We start from the raw sequence: 18,218 nt of genomic DNA on the forward strand, positions 1-18,218 counted from the left end.
CATAATGCTGTGCCACATGTATTTGTATGGCTGATGGGAGCACTGCCTAATGAATCATGCATAGAGTCACATGTTGTGGCAAGGAAGATGAAGTCAAATCAGACAAAAACAGCACAGCTGTCTGTCCATAGAGCGTGAGACCAGCTCCTCCCACAGACAGTAAGTTGTCAGATACTCCGCTGGAGCTGCTCACACTCTTGACACTGGCTGACCATACTGGAAGATGTTCACAGGAAGGACAGGGGGAGGCAGAACCGGTAGAGAGGCAGTATGACGCAATGGATAGAGTACAGGATTGGGACTCAGGAAACCTGGCTTCTATTCACACTTTGCCACTTACCTTGGGCTAGCCACTTCACCTCTGAGTGCTTCTGCTTCCACCCTTTATCTGTCTTGTCTATTTAGATTGTTAGCTCCTAGAGTTGAAGGCCAGAAGGGACCACCAGATCATCCTGTCTGACTTCCTGTATATGAGAGGAACACCAACACCACCCAGCACCTCCACACTAAACCCAACAATCAAAATTAAACCAAAGTATTACAGCCCATGGGAGACCAGACTATTATGTGCCACAAACAGAGAATAGGAAGGAATAAGATGACCAAGACCCTTGAAATAGCAGGGAAATGATTAAGTGAGATACCCAGATAATCCTGGCAAGAGACTTGTACCCACATGCTGCAGAGGAAGGTGAAAAATCCCCCAAAGTCACTGCCCATCTGACCTGAGAGAAAATTCCTTCCCAACCCCACATATGGTGATCACTGAGCATGTGAGCAAGAACCAGCCAGCCAAGCAACTGAGAGAGAGAGAGAGAGCGCTCAGTGCCACCTCAGAGCCATGGCCTTCCCTGCCCAGTGTTCCATCTCCAGTCTTGGCTGTCCTTGATGCGCCAGAGGAAAGAGATTAAAAAAACTCAACCCAGAATACATCAGAATCCCTTTCTGACCCCTGAAGGTGGCTGGCACAAACCCTGAAGCATGAGTTTTTAGGAACATAAGACAAACAGGAAGTGAGCCCCAGGGCTGCTGAGCCCTGCCCCACACCATCACACGCAACCCAATCACACAGGGCAGGCCCGACTGTTTCTGTGCACCTGAACCCTTCCTAGTGCAATGTTCCTGATCTAAGTTGGCACCTCCAGAGGATACCATGATATAAATAATATATATGATTACTTAGATTGTCCACCTTGGCTGCTTTTCTGGTCCGTATTTAACTGTCTTCTGTTTTGAACAACTTATGACATTATCTTCTTATTTGCTTAAGGAAGTGAAATTCCAATTCCTGTCATTCTTACAAAACCTCCAGAGTAGATGGGTGAACAAGAATGGGGGTTCCTTAGGGTTTGTCACCATGAGAAAGTTGCATGGTTTAAGTTAAGGTGTATAGTGTATAAACCTGTGCAGGCACTCTTATTTCGGGTTGAGAGAGGCTTATTTCAGTTTAGTTCAACCTGTTCCTAATTGATGAGGGGTAAGCAGTGGACATGTTATTCCTTGACTTTTGATACGGTCTCCCACAGTATTCTTGCCAGCAAGTTAAAAAAGTATGGGCTGGATGAATGGACTATAAAGTGGATAGAAAGCTGGCTAGATCGTCGGGCTCAACAGGTAGTGATCAATGGCTCCATGTCTAGTTGGCAGCCGGTATCAAGCGGAGTGCCCCAAGGGTCGGTCCTGGGACTGGTTTTGTTCAATATCTTCATTAATGATCTGGAGGATGGCGTGGACTGCACCCTCAGCAAGTTTGGAGATGACACTAAACTGGGAGGAATGGTAGATACGCTGGAGGGTAGGGAAAGGATACAGAGGGACCCAGACAAAGAGGATTGGGCCAAAAGAAATCTGATGGAGGTTCAACAAGGACAAGTGCAGCATCCTGCACTTAGGAAGGAAGAATCCTCTGCACTGCTACAGACTAGGGACCGAGTGGATAGGCAGCAGTTCTGCAGAAAAGGACCAAGGGTTACAGTGGAAGAAAAGCTGGATGAGAGTCGACAGTGTGCCCTTGTTGCCAAGAAGGCTAAAGGCATTTTGGGCTGTATAAGTAGGGTATGACAGACCCAGACATGTGGGGTACAGGAGTCTGGTAGAGGGCAAATATACTGGTCGCTGGATGAGTAGTTTTCTGTTCCCTGAGTGACCAGAGAAGGGGCTGCACTAGAGTAATCATGAACCTGCTAGAACCAGTTAAGGCAGGCAAGCTAATTAGGACCCTGGAGCCAATTAAGAAGATGCTGCTAGAATCAATTAAGGCAGGCTAATCAAGGCACCTGGGTTTTAAAAGGAGCTCACTTCAGTTTGTGGTGTGAGTGTGAGGAGCTGGGAGCAAGAGGCGCAAGGAGCTGAGAGTGAGAGGGTGTGCTGCTGGAGGACTGAGGAGCACAAGTGTTATCAGACACCAGGAGGAAGGTCCTGTGGTGAGAATAAGGAAGGTGTTTGGAGGAGGCCATGGGCAAGTAGCCCAGGGAGTTGTAGCTGTCATGCAGCTGTTACAGGAGGCACTATAGACAGCTGCAGTCCACAGGGCCCTGGGATGGAACCCGGAGTAGAGGGCAGGCCCGGGTTCCCCCCAACCTCCCAATTGACCTGGATTGTGGGTTCTTCCAGAGGAGACGGTCTCTGGGCTGTTCCCCAACCCACACGGTGAATCTCTGCAGCAAGAAAATCTGCCAATGAGCGCAGGACCCACCAAGATAGAGGAGGAACTTTGTCACAAGGGGCATTGCCAGCAGATCCAGGGACGTGATCATTCCCCTCTATTTGACATTGGTGAGGCCTCATCTGGAGTACTGTGTCCAGTTTTGGGCCCCACATTACAAGGAGGATATGGAAAAATTGGAAAGAGTCCAGCGGAGGGCAACAAAAATAATTAGGGTGCTGGAGCACATGACTTATGAGGAGAAGCTGAGGGAACTGGGATTGTTTAATCTGCAGAAGAGAAGAATGAGGGGGGATTTGATAGCTGCTTTCAACTACCTGAAAGGGGATTCCAAAGAGGTAGCAGATGACAGAACAAGGAGCAATGGTCTCAAGTTGCAGTAGGGGAGGTTTAGGTTGGATATTAGGAAAAACGTTTCCACTAGGAGGGTGGTGAAGCACTGGAATGGGTTACCTAGGGAGGTGGTGGAATCTCCTTTCTTAGAGGTTTTTAAGGTCAGGCTTGACAAAGCCCTGGCTGGGATGATTTAGTTGGTGTTGGTCCTGCTTTGAGCAGGGGGTTGGACTAGATGAGCTCCTGAGGTCCCTTCCAACCCTGATAGTCTATGATTCTATGACTTAAACAACACGAGACAGAGCCAAGAAAATACTGCTGCTCAGGGCTGGTATGTAGCCTTAGTTTTTCTGGAAAGGCTAAAGCTACACAAATATCACAAACAATAAATATTCTGTGGCCATTGGAAAACTCCCGATATCTCAATGCAAAATGAAGAGGATTGTTTAGATATTTTGGAAACTGGCTCAGATGTTGAACTTTCTGAATCGCATTGTCATAGGTATGCTTAGTGTTTGTCTATAAATATGTTTATGATACAAAGAATAATGGGCGACATCCTCAGCTGGTGTAAATTGGCATGGCTCCATTAGGGTTACCATATTTCAGCGAGCAAAAAAGAGGACGGGAGGAGCCCTGCCCTAGCCCCGCCCCTCCCACTTCCCGCCCCCCCTGACCTCCCAACCCTCCCCCCGTTCCTTGTCCCCTGACTACCCCCTCCTGGGACCCCTGCCCCTAACTGCCCCCCAGGACTATCTAAGCCTCCCTGCCTCTTGTCCCGACTGCCCCAACCTTTATCCACACCCCCACCCCCAGACAGACCCCTGGGACTCCCACGCCCCATCCAACCACTCCCCACCCCCTGACAGCCCCCCCCCAGAACTCCCAACCCATCTAAACCCCTCTGCTCCCTGTCCCCTGACTGCTCCGATCCCTCTCCGCACTCCTGCCCCCTGACAGCCCCCCCCAGAACTCCCAACCCATCTAAACCCCTCTGCTCCCTGTCCCCTGACTGCTCCGATCCCTCTCCGCACTCCTGCCCCCTGACAGCCCCCCCCAGAACTCCCAACCCATCTAAACCTCTCTGCTCCCTGTCCCCTGACTGCTCCGATCCCTCTCCGCACTCCTGCCCCGACAGCCCCCCCCAGAACTCCCAACCCATCTAAACCCCTCTGCTCCCTGTCCCCTGACTGCTCCGATCCCTCTCCCCACTCCTGCCCCCTGACAGCTCCCCCCCAGAACTCCCAGCCCCCTACCCCCCGCTCCTTGTCCCCTGACTGCCCCCTCCTGGGACCCCTGCTCCTAACTGCCCTCCAGAACCCCACCCCCTACCTAAGACTCCCTGTTCCTTGTCCCCTAACTGCCCCCTCCTAAGACCCCCCCCCAACTGCCCACCAGGACCCTACCCCCTACCTGTACCCTGACTGCCCAAAACTTTCTCCACTCCCCCCAAAAAGCCCCCCCCCGTTTCTTGACTGCCCCCTCCAGAACCTCCCTGCCCCTTCTCCTGCCCCCCTTACCCTGCTGCTCAGAACAGGGTGTTGGGCTCTGTGCGAGCCGGACACGTGGCTGAGCTCCCCAGCACAACAAAACCCGGTCCCTGGCCCTGCACAACAAAACCCGGTCCCAGGTCCGGACCGGGTTGCAGGGGAGAGCTGCCCTTGTATCAGCACAAAGTGCTCTCGCTCCCGTTTTGCTACGCTGCATGGCAGAAACCGCTCCCAGTTGCAAAAGGGGAGGGCTGCACTTTGTGCTGAGACACTTGCTCAGAATGCAGGGCGGAGCTCCTCTCCAGCTGCTCCGGAGTCCAGCCCGGGACTTTCCTGCAGCCCTCCCAGCCGCTCACTCTGCTGTGCCGGGGGAGGGGGAAATCCCGGACATTGTGAGTGCTTTACAAATTCCCCCCGGACGCTATTTTTAGCACAAAAAGGAGGACATGTCCGGGTAAATCCGGACGAATGGTAACCCTAGGCTCCATTGAAGTGAATGGGTCTCTAGAAGAGCATAAGTGTTGCCTGCATAGATCAGTCTGCAAGATCAAGGTCTAATAAGTGAAGTCTGTGTCTTGATTAATTATTGGGACCATCATGGAATATGGAATTCCTCTTTGTGATCTACAGTTGAGAAGTGTGATATAGGTGCCAAGTATTATTATTATTATTATTAAAATGGAAAAGTCACATTATTTCAAAGTGCAGAGTGCAGCAGCAACACAAAAGCAATTTAAGAGATAGGATTTTCCATTTTCTCACTTTTTGCAAGTATCTCTACTGAATGCATACTAATTTCCGGCTTTGGAAATGGTTTCTAAACTCAAATCTATAAAAGCAATAAAATGTTCACCTCTTACATATATATGCATACACACAGAGTTGCATTAGGGAAATTAAACCACGAAATATACAGGGTAGACAGCCTTGGTGATTCACATCCATTAATTTTCCACAGCAGCAGCACAGCATGAACAAAGACAATGCAACTTTCCAAAAAGTCTTGCTATTAGCTCTACTCTGGAGTAACCAAGTGTAGGGCCACAAAGAAACTCAGGCATAAGCTATACTTAACATTTTTGCCAGTATAGGTATGCCGGCAAACCTTCCCAGTGTAGAGACAGCTTATACGAGCAATAAAGTGCTACTGCTGGTATAGCTTATACCAGTTCGGTGAGAGAGCGAAGTTGTACCAGCCAAAACACTTTTATACCTGTATAAGATGCCTGTATACTAGGGCCTTTGCATGCATAGAAATCTTGGCTGGGGGGAGGAAGGAGAGCATAACGTATGCCAGCAAAACTGGCTTCAGTCTCCCTGCTCCTCTGATTAAAATGAACAAAGATGCCAGTTAGCACCAGCTGTCATTGTGTTAGTTTATGATGAAGCCATCCTGTCCACTGCACTAGAATGAAGCCAGTAAAACAAAAAATAGATATCAGATGGAATGACTTTCGGTCACTGACTTGTGGGTAATTTGAACCAATGACCTAGAGGTAAAAGCCTCAGTAGCCATCTAATTAAAATGAAGTCAACTCTCTCTGATCAGTAGCTTAAACGTTGAAAACAGCAGACGAGAGTTTGTACTTTTTGTACACTTTCATCAGGGGATAGCTAGGATCAAGAATCCATAAAGATTTCTTAGTGTTACCCTATCTCTGAATTAAAGCCAGCATAATCACTCTTTTTGGTTTATAGAATGCATCATGTTGCAGCCTTTTGTGTCCCTGTGCTCTAACCTGCTTCTATAGTGTAGATAAGCTCTGCGTTTTCTCCTTTGTCTTTATCCAAAGCAGTGACCTGCAGAACAGCAGATCCAATAGCTGCTGATTCATACACCGATGCTTCGTACAAAGGACTGGTGAAGTAGGGACTGTGATCATTGGAATCTTCCACATTTATGACGACTCTGGCCAGGTTTCTTCTATAGGGAAACTCCTGATCTCGAACCTATAGAAAAAATACAGGAGAAACATCTTGAAATAACTTTATTAGCAGTAATAATAACTATCTGAGCCCTGGCAATGTGCTCACTGCTGTACAATACCCAAAATACAGACTTTTTTCCATCCTGAAGGCCTTAAAATCTAAAAGACAGACAAACCGAAGATATGGCACAAAGTGAGAAATCAAGAGGAGAAAAAGACTTGGAGGGTATTTTTAAATTTAATTTATTGTAAATTTATTCCTGGTGCCCCTGCACTGAAGATGTAGATTTTTAAACTGATCCAAAATAATGTCGTAATGTCTCATTTGATGTTCAGTTTTGAGTTTGTGCCAAAGGTTCTCTAATGCTGACAAATATAATATAAACTGCTATGTTCCATGCCCCTCACTGATACCATAGTGTGGGAACAAAGCAGCAGTATGTACAGTGCATATCTACGTAGCTTTGTTCCTTCTTTCAAAAAAAAAAAAATGTATGGGATTGCACACACAATGACCAGTTATGTGGCTATCTAATCATTTGCATGTAAAAACCCAATTTGTGCAGACAGGTACGTATAGATTTTTGTATCAGCAAATATGAACATACATTTTTGAAGATCACGGTACCCATGGTAAAAAGAATAGTGCTGATCCTAGGGGGTGCTGGGCACTCTTCACTTAGACTGCCATCTATGGGGATTGATCAAACCTCGCAAGAGGCTCTCAAAACCTTGCAGACCTGAAGCTATTATTCACTCCTGTAGCTTCTTTCACTCCCACATCCAAAATCTCAGCACTGGTTACAGTGAAGATCCTACCGGCAAGTGTAAGACAACCTTGAATATTTTGGTTCTTCTTAAATAAAGCCAAGCAAACTTCACATAATAGGGAGGCTAAGCACACTGTCCCAGCAATGATCTTCATGCCCTGGTGTCTCTATAGTCATGTCTACACTTCTTCTTAGCTCCCGTCACATCTCACTCACCAAAGGCCTGCCTTCTCCTTGGGCTCTGCTTGCCTGAAGATGAGTAGCAGTATGCAGGATGGTGCCTAAGTTGTTTCCTCCTAAAGCTAGCCTTGCATCTAACAGGCCACACGGTGGTGCTTCAAAGGGCTTATTCTGCAGGGCTCTTAGATGGTTAAAGAAAATTAGTAGGTTACAGTGTTTAAACTAATTTAGTTCTTTGTTTTGTTTTAAAATTAACCACCACTTCATAATATGCAACTTCCACATCAAAGCAGAGCACGTTCAGCTCTATAATTTAGGCACACTGAGCATACAAACCGATAATTAATTTTTTCTCTGCCTACTCTAATGTTTGGAAATGTAGCTGAAAGCTATTTAGTATATGAATATCTACTACCTTGAAATAAACCTATATAAGTAAACTATATATCAGGCTGCCATGCTTCCAAAGGCTACAGCTTTGTGAATGGCAAGAAAGCGATTCTTCTGTGAGCGACTTCTCAAAGAACTTTTTAGATTTTCTTCAGAAACTCTGAAAATGATCTCAGATGAAAGGGCCAGACGTCAAGAGATTATAACATTTCTTGTTTGTTCTCCGTCAAGATGGCAAATCATTTCATATTACATAAAATGTACTGGTAATAAGTCTTGCAGGGCTTAAATAAAAAATGTAAAATCAATGCACAGCAGTGCAGGAAAAGATTAAATGAATTACCATTTACCATACTGAAAACTCTTTGCTTATCCAAAAACTAAAGTAAATATACACCTTAAACAGCAATGATAGTGTTCTAGGTACCAAGCTTATGTTTCATTCTTACCATTACATTAAGGATGTGCTTATCTTGAGCTTCATGGTCTAATCTCTCGGCAGTGTATAGTACCCCCGTGCTGGGGTCAATTCTGAATTTTCTCATGCTGACTGAATCAATGCTGCTGTGAACAGTATAGCTCAACTTGTGTTTCTCATCTCTGTCTATAGCTTCGACCTGCAGTATCTCAGTATCAGGGAGGATGTCCTCCGAAATCGTGACATCGTAACTTGGGTGAGAGAATTCCGGGCCATTATCGTTGTTATCCAATACTTTGATAAGAACCTACAGATAACATGAAATAAATAAATCAGTAAAGCAACTGTGACTAAGAGTTACTGAAGTCAAGTCAGTTCACTCAACAGGCACTCAAAGAAATACGATTTGCTTTACAGAACTGTACGATATGTTATTCATATGCGTGCTGGGGCAGAGCAGCCGAGAGGCATCATTTAATGTTAAACAGTCACCTCCACAATCAAAATAAATAGCAGGAATATTCAATGGGAAAGCAAATTGATCTTAATTAAAATGATCTATCCTAGAGAGGCTCATTAATGATCTAAACAAGAGATTCACAACACCTAGGTTTCCAGCAATAATCGGAATGACTTACTATTTTGGAACTTTGAATTGCTATAGAGACATGCGCTTTGTGGGTGTTACCAGAGAGTTGCATACATATTCTGGGCATTTTTTTCTCATTATCAAGGCCACAAAACTGATCATTTTCCTGCTGTTTAAACGTGTTCTCTTACTGGACTAAGCATTCATTAAATCCCGTACCCTTCTCAGCCCCTCATATTGCACTGTGATGTACTATCAATCAGTATGCTGGTATCCAGACACAACAGTGATGGGTACAGCAAGTGTTCATCACATTTTAAGCAACAATTGTAGGAGTGGAAATTTGGGCCAAGAATCAATTCAACGCCACACAGATCTAAAGCCACGTAAATTTGAACATATTTTCAAGGATAGGTGATCTAAGGGCACTGGCTATATGGCAGATTTATTTAAAAATAATTTACAATTCCATTCAATCCCCTCCTGCCTATGCTCTGCCCAGGACTCCAGCCTTTGTGGCCCACTTGTTCAATTTTCCTTCAAACACTTTGGTGCTTTCCCCCAATCTTTGCCTTAAGCCTCTCCATAACAAACTGAAAAGCCACTACATTATCCTCTTTCAAATCCCTCCTTAAAACTCAACTCCAAAGTGATGTCCACAAAACACTGATCAGTGGTACACTGTAACTGCAGGGTATTATACTGATTGTAACAGCTCACTGTTACCCTGGTCTATCCCCATCTGATTGTAGTATCCATCTGTTCTCTCTTCTCATAGGTTATAGGCAGGGCCCTCTTTTCATTATATGTGCATGTGTACTGCCAAGAACAACAGGGCCCCCAATCCTGATTGGGGGGCTCTAGATGCTACCCCAATTCAAATGGTTAATAATCACCATCCCCACCTTCAAGTTTTTGCTTATTTATAATTTTGACAATATGTAACCATAAATATACCACAAAAGGTGTTTATCACCAGCCGAGGAATCAGATCCCTGCTGTGGGCTTGGTTTCAAGCCTGTATATGCTATTGATTGCTTCTGGGACCCTGGCAGCAGAATCATAGAAGAGGACAAGGAAAAGTGTTTGTAACATTGAAACAGACAACAACAAATACAGCTGTATCTTTCATTGCATTGGGGAAAAGCGGTCTCTCCTGCAGAGGATGTCTGGGAAACTCGATACACTTTTTACAAAGAGTGCATGTAACACTAGAGATGAAGAATAAATGTACCACAGGAGGGAATCCATCATTTAAAAAAAAAAATAGTTCTCACAGGTTGCCAGCTATAAATGGACTGACCCTATTATTCAAAGTTTTAGAAAGAGATAGGGAATGAAGTGAGACAGTGCCTAGGAGATGTAGTTATAAACCAAACACATGTCTGCTGAGTGATCTGACTAGCCTCCAGGATACTACCTCTGGTATAAAGAAGTGTCTCAACCTGGCTCTTTTGTAGCAGAAAGAGTTTATTACAGTGCTGGATCACGCCCAGCTCACCCACACTTTTTGTTTTAGTAGAGGAAAAATTTATTTAATCTGTTACTACAGTTTCACATGAAAAGACATGGCCTCAGAGGGAAATGAAACTTTAGATTTCCATGTTTGGAAGCCTTTCTTGAATACTTTACCAGACAGAACACAAGCAGTTGCAAAATCCAGTCACAATGACCTAGCCTGGGAACTGACTAAAAAGCAGTTGCAATGAAATGGTCTATATCTTAAAGCTATTATCAAGGATTTAGCATGTGACTGTGCATTTGGGAAGGTTTAATCTTTGATAGCTTATGGGGATATGAAGAAGGGAGGAAGCTGTATTAGGTTATTTTTTGGTGAGAGAGACGTATAATAGAGGAGTAAACATATATCGTTAGATCTAAAATGATGACAAATCTCCCGTACTCATTGCAGTTTTATTTTTGTTAACATACATAATACATCAAGATATGTTTCTAAGATACTGAGATAAATGAATCCTTAAAAAAAAAAAAAAAAAGATGTAGCACTTAGGGATTTTAGATGCCTTAAAACATGGGGAAAGGTTTGGAATAAAAATAAAGATCCTAATTCTGCTCTACATGCACACAGAGTAAGGCTACCTGACCAACAACTTGCTCCTTTGTGAGCATAGAAAAGAGACACTGAACCAATTTGAATGTGGGAGAATATGATGGGAATATGATCTCCAGCATCTAACACTTAATATGAAAACTATTCAAATAGAACATTCCCTAAAAGCCGTGACACTTACAACCCTTGACACATCCTACTGTAAAGCAGCGTGATTATTATTTGCTACATTGTTAACACAGACTATAAGGAAAAGAGATTTATTTTGATGTTGATTTAATTAGTGGCCAGGAGCTTTGTCATACATCAGTTAATTTAGACATTCTAATTGAGAAGTGAACACTTTTCAAACGTTAAATAGCATTTCACTGAAATGCTGAGTGTATTAGATTGCACACCTATTATTACATCACGGATTACATTCATTTTGGGATCATTACAAGTTGCCATGTGAGGGTTTTTTTTTTTTTTTTTTTTTTACACTAATGCTAGAGTGCGTTAGTTCAATCCACTCTCTCTATAGGAAACAATGGTTATGCAAACGTGGGAGCTCACAGTGACAAGTCTTAACAGCACTGAATTATGTGCTACAATGGGGACATTAACCACCAAAACCATTGTTGCTGTTTTGTATAAGATTATACAAATGGCACGGTCGCTTCCCTCTAGGTGTTTATGTGCAGGATTTCTGATTCCATTGTAGCAACCATGAGATACCGCAACCCAGAGATGTGTACATGCCTTTGTTCACCACCTTCATTGTACACTCACAGCTCCTTGATCTATGATCTCATTCAATCTCATAAACTAAGCAGGGCTGAGCTGGGTCAACATCAAGAGACCAAAATGGAAACCAAGATGCTACAGGAAATCATAGCAGTGATTCATTAGGTGGCATTCTCTCTGATACACCAATGAACCAATGATCTAGCACATTATTAGGGAGCACTGAGGTGCTTCTTGCATAAGACTGAGGTCCTAATTAGTTGTGGTTATTAAAAATCCCATGGAATTTTGCACTTTAGATTTTCTTGGTAGTTTCATGGATAAGGTTTTCTTTTCACTTTCTGTCCTGAACTATGAAATGTTGATAGTTGCTGTTTAATGGTTGCCAACTCCCTCCCTAGAGATGACTGCATTTTAGTGGTGTGTGAAGTGATCCATAGTGCAATACATATTATTTATTACGTACTTTGCATTTCTATAGTACCTTCCCATCTGGAGATCTTAAAGTGCGTTACGAACATTAATGACTGAAGATGACACTATCAACTTGAAATTTAGTCTATTAAAAAAGGAGTTAAAAGGTATTTCAGGTATTGTCACCTGCCCCTTTGTATCCCTGCCAATTTGTTATGAGTTTATAATCATATTTTCCTGTGTTATTTAAAATCACGTTCTCTCCCCTATTGCTGTGTGAAAGTCCTCTCCCCACCCAAATAAAAACGGTGGAAACTGACTGTATAGGAGAAAATTATTATATACAAAGTGTTTCAACTCCACAAACTGGACAAAGTATAGAATTTTGTTTTCTCCGAGTTCTTTAAATTCTAGTAATCTTAGGAGTTACTTGTAAAAACCATAGGTAAAAAATGTGCAGACACAAGTATGATTTTTAAGCTGATGGTATCCTATTAAGCCTCACAGCACTTCTGTGGGGTAGAGAAGTATTATTATCCTCATTCTACAGATGGGAAAAAACAGAAGGAGAGCGGGGGTTGTGTGATGCTGTATGATCAAAATATAACCATTTATATCATTAATACTGCCACTGTTAGACAGATGCAACAAATCTTGATCAAAGTACGTCATGTAAGGTATCAATGGAAAAGTTACAATCTATCAAATATGATTATCCTATTTGTATGCATGTATCATCTTTGTATCTAAAGTTATGCATATTGACTATGTACCAGTTTGCTCAAATGTGTTTGCTCCTGGGGTAAGGTAATTTACATCCAGTCTAACCCGCACATTGTGAATGGATCATTCAAGTTGATGGCCCATTAAGGAAAACAAGGGCCATAGAAGAAGCCTGTCCCTGGCCCAGTGAGCTTTCCTTTGGACACTTTAGCCAGAATATGGGTAATGGCTGCTCCTATAAGTTATCAAAGCATGCAAGGGCATGTGACTTGCTCATGTGACCCTGGACTCCATCTTGTGCCTATAATTTTCCACAAACTAAGACTGAGAGCAGTCCCTCCACATGGGAACAGTTATAAAGGACCTTGGAAGCATCTCCATTTTGACCTCTTTCCTGCTCTAATCTCTGGACTACGGACTTAACACTAAAAGGAGCATTCCAATCAATGGACTGAGGACCTTCCAATCTTTTGGAAGTTATCAGAGACTTTACAAGCCAGCAGTCTGTAACATCACTGCTACAAACCTGATCCAAGAACTTTGCAATGACTGTATGTATTTGATTTCCTTAACCATTTTAACTCTCTCCTCTTTCTTTTCATCTTATAAATAAACCTTTAAATATTAGATACTAAAGGATTGGCAACAGCATGATTATTGGGCAAGATCTCAATTATATCTTGATCTGGTTACGTGGCTGATTTTGGGATTAGAAGGACCCTTTGTTTGATTAAATTGGTTTTAAATAACTACTCATCCAAGTTTAATGTCTGCATGGTGAAATGAGTGCTGGAATGCCTAAGGAGACTGTAGTTTCGACTTCTTGTTAACCAGTGTGAGAGAAAAGTTTACTTTTGTTACTGGCTTGGTATATCTTATGGAAGAATAACCACCAGCCTGGGGTGTGTCTGCCTTATTTCTCAGCTGTTCATCCTGAATTAGGCATCCTCAGCTGTGACCCACTGAGACATGGCAACAGGCTGTTAAATGACTTATCGATTATCACACAAGGGGTCTGGGGCAGGGCTGGGAATAGAATCCAGATCACTTGACTATTAGAGGTATATTTTTGATCCATTTCCGCATTAGTCCTGTCACCTTACAATATTTCCTTATCTTGTAGAAGATTTCCTGCTATGCTGGTTGAATTTTATAGACTAAAAATGAGGTCCAGAGAGGAAAAAAGTCCTTCTCTTCAAAAAAGGAGCAATGTTAAGGTGACATGAACATCACACACATACAAATGGGTCTTGATTACCCATATGCGGATAACATTAAATGAGCTGAACTGAATTCAATCAGAGTACTCATGTAAGTAAAGTTACTCAAATACAACAAGTATTTGCAGGATTGTGCCAAAGTCCAGAGGTGAAATCCTGGCCTCATTGACAAACCTCCTATTGACTTAAATGCAGCCATGATTTCATTCCTGAAGCCTTAAAGCCTAACCATCCCGCAGTAAGGGAAGTGTCTTGTATTTTTTTACAAGAATTAAGTCTTACCAACAGAATTGGATCCAAGGCTAACAATGCATGTGTGTGTGTGTGTGTGTTTCAAACCCTTTTCTTTTGTTCCAAATTGAAAATTTGACATGAATGAATCTGCCATTCATGACTGTTACTTCACAGGTCAAGTAAGCTTTTAATCAGACAAAGATTCATTGGCACACATCAGGACTGGCTTTTAAAAATATTTATATACTAGCTGCAGTTGCCCAAAGTTGTTGTCAACTTGGAAGAAGGTAACTGTTAATATTGTAGGTCAGTGGAGCATTATGTTCGCACAATACTTATTATTTAAAATGAAAGTCTGATTTTAAAAGTTCTATGTTACATCTCCTCAATGAGATGCAATGAAAATATTTAATGCTTCTGTTCTGTTAAGTAGTGATGGCCTCAGGAATTCCTCTTTACTGAGGTCGCCGATTAAAACACTTTTCATATGCAAACGTTATCTGAAAGACTTTATCCACCCTCATAAAGCAAACTTCCAGGACAGCAATCCTTGCCCAGATATCCTTGAGAGCTCATATCTTTTCCAATATGTAGCAGGCTCTACAAAAGCTTGCCCATTTCTGGTCACATTGTGCCCTGTCTAATTTACAGTCTGAACAAGTGTCTTGCTATAAAAGATCTCCTTCTCCCTACTCACTTCCTATTTCCCACAGTTAAAGCAAATTTCAAATAAAGGACCTTGTGGAGCTCCAAGCTTATAAATTAGGCAAAGTAACTCTCAGAGCATTACCAGAGACTTTGTATTCAAAATGGCAAGTGACAGGCCTAGAGAAATACAATCAAATCAAAGCAGAACAAAGCCTAATGCAGGAAGTCTCTCCAAAGCCGTTTTTAATGTTGCCCATCACAAATACTTCTGGTCGAGGCAAAACGTAGTTGAATAAAAACTGGACACATGCCAGGAGCTGCTTTACAGATATTTGAGGCTGGAAGAATCCTCTTGGGCTAATTGCTTGGTCAGGGAACTGTGTTGTAGTACAACCCATTAAGTGCCTGAATTGCTTCAACTCAGCTTACGCTTTTGTATGGGTTTTGAAAACCTACTTTGATTTAATATTGCTTTCAAGAGTGTTACCACACAGGTTTATTTGTTACAGCCTGAGAAGTTTTTTTTCTCTACCCTTCTAAATTTTCCACACAAATGCAAACAATTTCTCCACCATCCTCAGTGGCCAGTCATACATGCTTTAACATGTCTCTGAATTTATACTGAAATGGAAATGAAACATCACACATCGCCTCCACTCCACAGACTGGCATGTGGTAAGATAGTGCTGGGGTTGTGGCCTGAGGAAAAAGCCAGGCTCCGGAGAGTGGAGGTTCTCGTTCTGGAGAACCGTCCTACTCAGAAAAGTAAAGAATTGAATTAAAACAAAATGTAGCTTCATCTGAGTTCTGTGCGCCATTCACAGCAACTAACTTAACAGTTAAGTCTTCTAGAACTGATTGATATGGGAACAGCTGTGGGAATGGCTTAGCCCATGTACCATCCATGCCATCAGGAGACAGCAGAAAAAGGACTTCAGTGAAGTTTGTTTAACAACTGGCAACCTGGTAGAGGGCTGAAAGACATTTTAAAAATGTCTCGAATTAAAGTGCACATGCGGAGCTATAGAGGGCTATGATGCTCACCTACATTTTGACCCATCGCCACTGCTGGTTGAAGGTGAGCCTTTCGGCATTCTGCAGAAACAACCTCCCTCTCATGTGAAAGATGACTATGATTTATTAGGTATTCAGTTCAGCAAAACTATTTCCTAAAAGAAACGTGTGCCCTGTAAAAAGAGAACAAGTTCTACATCATGAATGTCCCATCTAAAGGATTCTAATGAGCAGAAAAATTCCATGGCTTTCTGCAGAGAGGAGGGAAAAGATGAATGAATAATAGCTCTGGCTGAGGCTCATTCAACCAGAAGACAATTTGGCTGGTCTGGGCAAAAGCATTTTTAACAGGAACTACAAATATTGCTCACAGAAAACTGTGTAGGAGTAGAGACCTAAGCATACACAAAGCATGAACCAAGCCATCATGAGACTGGTTTATAAATAATGAGATTTATTTTTTAAAGCTTTTTTTCCTTTACTGTCTGGATTTTGAGCCTTCAGGGTTCACATTTTCTCTGAACCAGGAGGAATAAAACTTTCATTAACAAAAACCAAAAGGAAGCTGTGTTTCTGAAATGCTTGCAAGCAGCATGGAAACTACTTAAAACCACCATAATAGAGGCTCAAACTAAATGTATACCCCTCCCCTTCCGCGCAAAACAAAACAAAAAACAGTAAGAGGACCAAACAATGCCATCATGGCTAAATAGCAGACTAAAAGAGGTGGTATGGGACAAAAAGGCAACCTTTAAAAACTGGAAGTCAAATCCTACTGAGGAAAACAGAAAGGAGGATGAACTCTGGCAAGTCAAGCCATTGTGGAGAAGCTAAATGAATTCTATGCATCGATCTTCGCTGCAGAGGATGTGGGGGAGTTTCCTACACCTGAGCCATTCTTTTAGGTGACAAATCTGAGGAAGAGTGAGATGTCAATAGAGGAGATTTTGGAAGAAATCAATACAGTAAACGGTAATGAGTCTCCAGAACGAGGTGGTATTCACCCAAGAGTTCTGAAGGAACTCAAATATGAAATTGCAGAACTGCTAACTGTAGTATATAACCTATAACTTAAATCAGCCTCTGTACCAGACGTCTTGAGGATAGCTAATGAAACACCCATGTTCAACAAAGGCTTCAGGGACGATCCTGGCAAGTACAGACCAGTATGCCTTACTTCAGTACCAGGCAAGTTAGTTGAAACTATAGTAAAAAACAGAATTATCAGACACATAGGTGAACACAATTTGATGGGGAACAGTCAACAAAGTTTTTGTAAAGGGAAATCATGCCTCACCAATCTCTCAGAATTCTTTGAGGGTGTCAACAAACATGTAGACAAAGATGATACTGCTGATATAGCACACTTTGACTTTCAGAAGGCTTTTACAAGAACCCACAACAAAGGCTCTTAAGCAAAGTAAGCCATCATGGGATAAGATGGAAGGTCGTCTCATGGATCAGTAACTGGTTAAAAGGGTAGGAATAAGTGGACAGTTTTCAGAATGGAGAGAGGTAAATAGCGGTGTCCACTAGGTATATGTAGTGGGACTTGTGCTGTGCAAAATATTCATAAATGATCTGGAAAGAGGGCAAACAGTGAGGTGAAAAGTCTGCAGATGATATTAAATTACTCAAGACTGTTAGCTCCAAATCTGACCATGAACAGTTGCAAAGGAATCTCACAAAACTGACTAGGCAACGAAACGGCAGATGAAATTCAGCGTTGATAAGTGCAAAATAATGCTCATTGGAAAAACTAATCCCAAGTATATATACAAAATGAGGGTTTAAATTAGCTGTTACCACTAAGAAAGAAATCTTGGAGTCATCGTGGATTGTTCTCTGAAAACATCTGCTCAAAGTGCAGTAGCAGTCAAAAAAAACTAACAGAATGTTGGGAACCATTAGAAAAAGGATATATAGTAAAACAGAAAATATCATAATGCCACTATATAAATCCATGGTATGTCCACAACTTGAATACTGTGTTCAGTTCCGATGCCTTATTTCAAAAGCAATATATGAGATTTGGAAAAGATACAGAGAAGGGGTATGGAACAGCTTCTATATGAGGCGAGATTAAAAAGACTGGGGCTATTCAGCTTAGAAAAGAGACGACTAAGGTGGGATATGATAGAGGTCTACAAAACCATGAATGGTGTGGAGAAAGGGAAGAAGGAAGTGTTATTTACCCCTTCACATAACACAAGAAGCAGAGGTCATCCCATGAAATAAATAGGCAGAAGGTTTAAAACAACCAAAATAAGTATTTCTTCACCCAGTGTGCAGTCAAACCGTGGAACTCATTGCTAGAGGATGTTGTGAAGGCCAAAACTATAACTGAATTCAAAACAAAATTAGATAATTTCATGGAGGACACATTCACCAATGGCTATTAGCCA

At 42.4% G+C, this 18,218-nt stretch overlaps 1 protein-coding gene across 4 annotated transcripts in view; it reads right to left on the reverse strand.

Annotated features, from left to right (window-relative positions):
* FAT3 (FAT atypical cadherin 3) overlaps window positions 1-18,218 on the reverse strand; it is a 572,988-nt gene that overhangs the window by 109,991 nt on the left and 444,779 nt on the right. For all 4 annotated transcript variants that reach the window (XM_054015671.1, XM_054015669.1, XM_054015670.1 and 1 more), the window contains 2 exons: window positions 8,206-8,481; window positions 6,228-6,438 (listed from right to left, as the gene is read on the reverse strand). In XM_054015671.1, coding sequence (XP_053871646.1) covers window positions 6,228-6,438; window positions 8,206-8,481 — 487 coding nt within the window. The remainder of the gene's footprint in view (window positions 1-6,227; window positions 6,439-8,205; window positions 8,482-18,218) is intronic.

The sequence above is a fragment of the Malaclemys terrapin genome, chromosome 1 (genome assembly GCF_027887155.1).
Source record: "Malaclemys terrapin pileata isolate rMalTer1 chromosome 1, rMalTer1.hap1, whole genome shotgun sequence".
NCBI classification, from domain to species: domain Eukaryota; kingdom Metazoa; phylum Chordata; order Testudines; family Emydidae; genus Malaclemys; species Malaclemys terrapin.